Raw genomic sequence first — 990 nt, forward strand, 5'->3', positions numbered from 1 at the left:
TGCAGTCTAGTTTTAGAGCCTTTATCATGTCACTTTTTTTTCTTATTTTCTTTCAAAATGTTTATGATGCATACAATTTGATGCTTGAGAAAAGAAAAATTATAATAAATTGCAACCAAAGTGGCTGCTTCAACCATGAGTCTTCTGGTATTTATTTTTTATATAATTTTATTTCACACACAAAGGGAGAGTGGTGTGTCCATCCAGTGTGCATGGAAAGATCAAGATGTTTTTTTTTCACATCTAAGAGTGGTATAGTTTTGGTTTATAAATTCAATAATATTGATTCAGATCTGCTAAAAAAAAAATACAGTACAAAGAAGCCAAAAAACTGTCCAAGATTAATCTTACCATCATGACGCCCAACACAACACAGAAGTTTTTTGTTAATTCTTTATTGCTCCTGTATACTTCAGTGTAAACGGTCCGACGAACCTCGCATACACAATGGATAGTTAAGTAGACAGTATGTAGTATATACATGTTGAGTATGTACTGTAGGAGGGAGGACGTTAGTAGGGCTAGGGCTCATTGTTTTATTTCTCTTTGGGCGCCATCTCTTCTCCACCGGACACGTTCCCATCTTCCTCCTCCTCGTCTTGCACCATTCCCGTCAGGTAGGAGCGCTTGAACTCCTGGAACTCCATCTCCTCCTCAAGCTCACTACGGACAACACAGCACAGCTTAGGACAGAATTATTAGCCCTAACCCCCTATGAAAATGTCACTTATTTTTAAAGTTTTTCACAGTTTTGTTAGGACATGAACTGCTGCTGTCATCAAAACTGACAAGCCAAAAGATAACTACTTTTTTTTGCTTTTTTTCTCCTTTATAATGAAATAATAATATAATAAAGCTTTATTGTAGACACAGGTACAACACATCATACAGTATAACAAGGAGATAAAAAGATACATACAAAATGCATATTGGCCTGTAGGATAAACTGACTAATGCACCAATGTCGTCTTAACCTAGAAGTGTATCTAA

General features: G+C 36.1%; 1 protein-coding gene across 1 annotated transcript in view; it reads right to left on the reverse strand.

Annotated features, from left to right (window-relative positions):
- Positions 1-536: 536 nt before the first annotated feature.
- LOC307255755 (S-arrestin-like) overlaps positions 537-990 on the reverse strand; it is a gene marked incomplete at both ends in the record, with an annotated part of 8,450 nt that continues 7,996 nt past the window's right edge. Inside the window, one exon of the mRNA XM_080034522.1 lies at positions 537-663. Within this exon, the coding sequence (XP_079890648.1) occupies positions 537-663 (127 nt within the window). The remainder of the gene's footprint in view (positions 664-990) is intronic.

This window comes from Ammodytes marinus (assembly GCF_949987685.1).
Source record: "Ammodytes marinus genome assembly, chromosome: 9".
In the NCBI taxonomy this organism is placed as follows: Eukaryota; Metazoa; Chordata; class Actinopteri; order Uranoscopiformes; family Ammodytidae; genus Ammodytes; species Ammodytes marinus.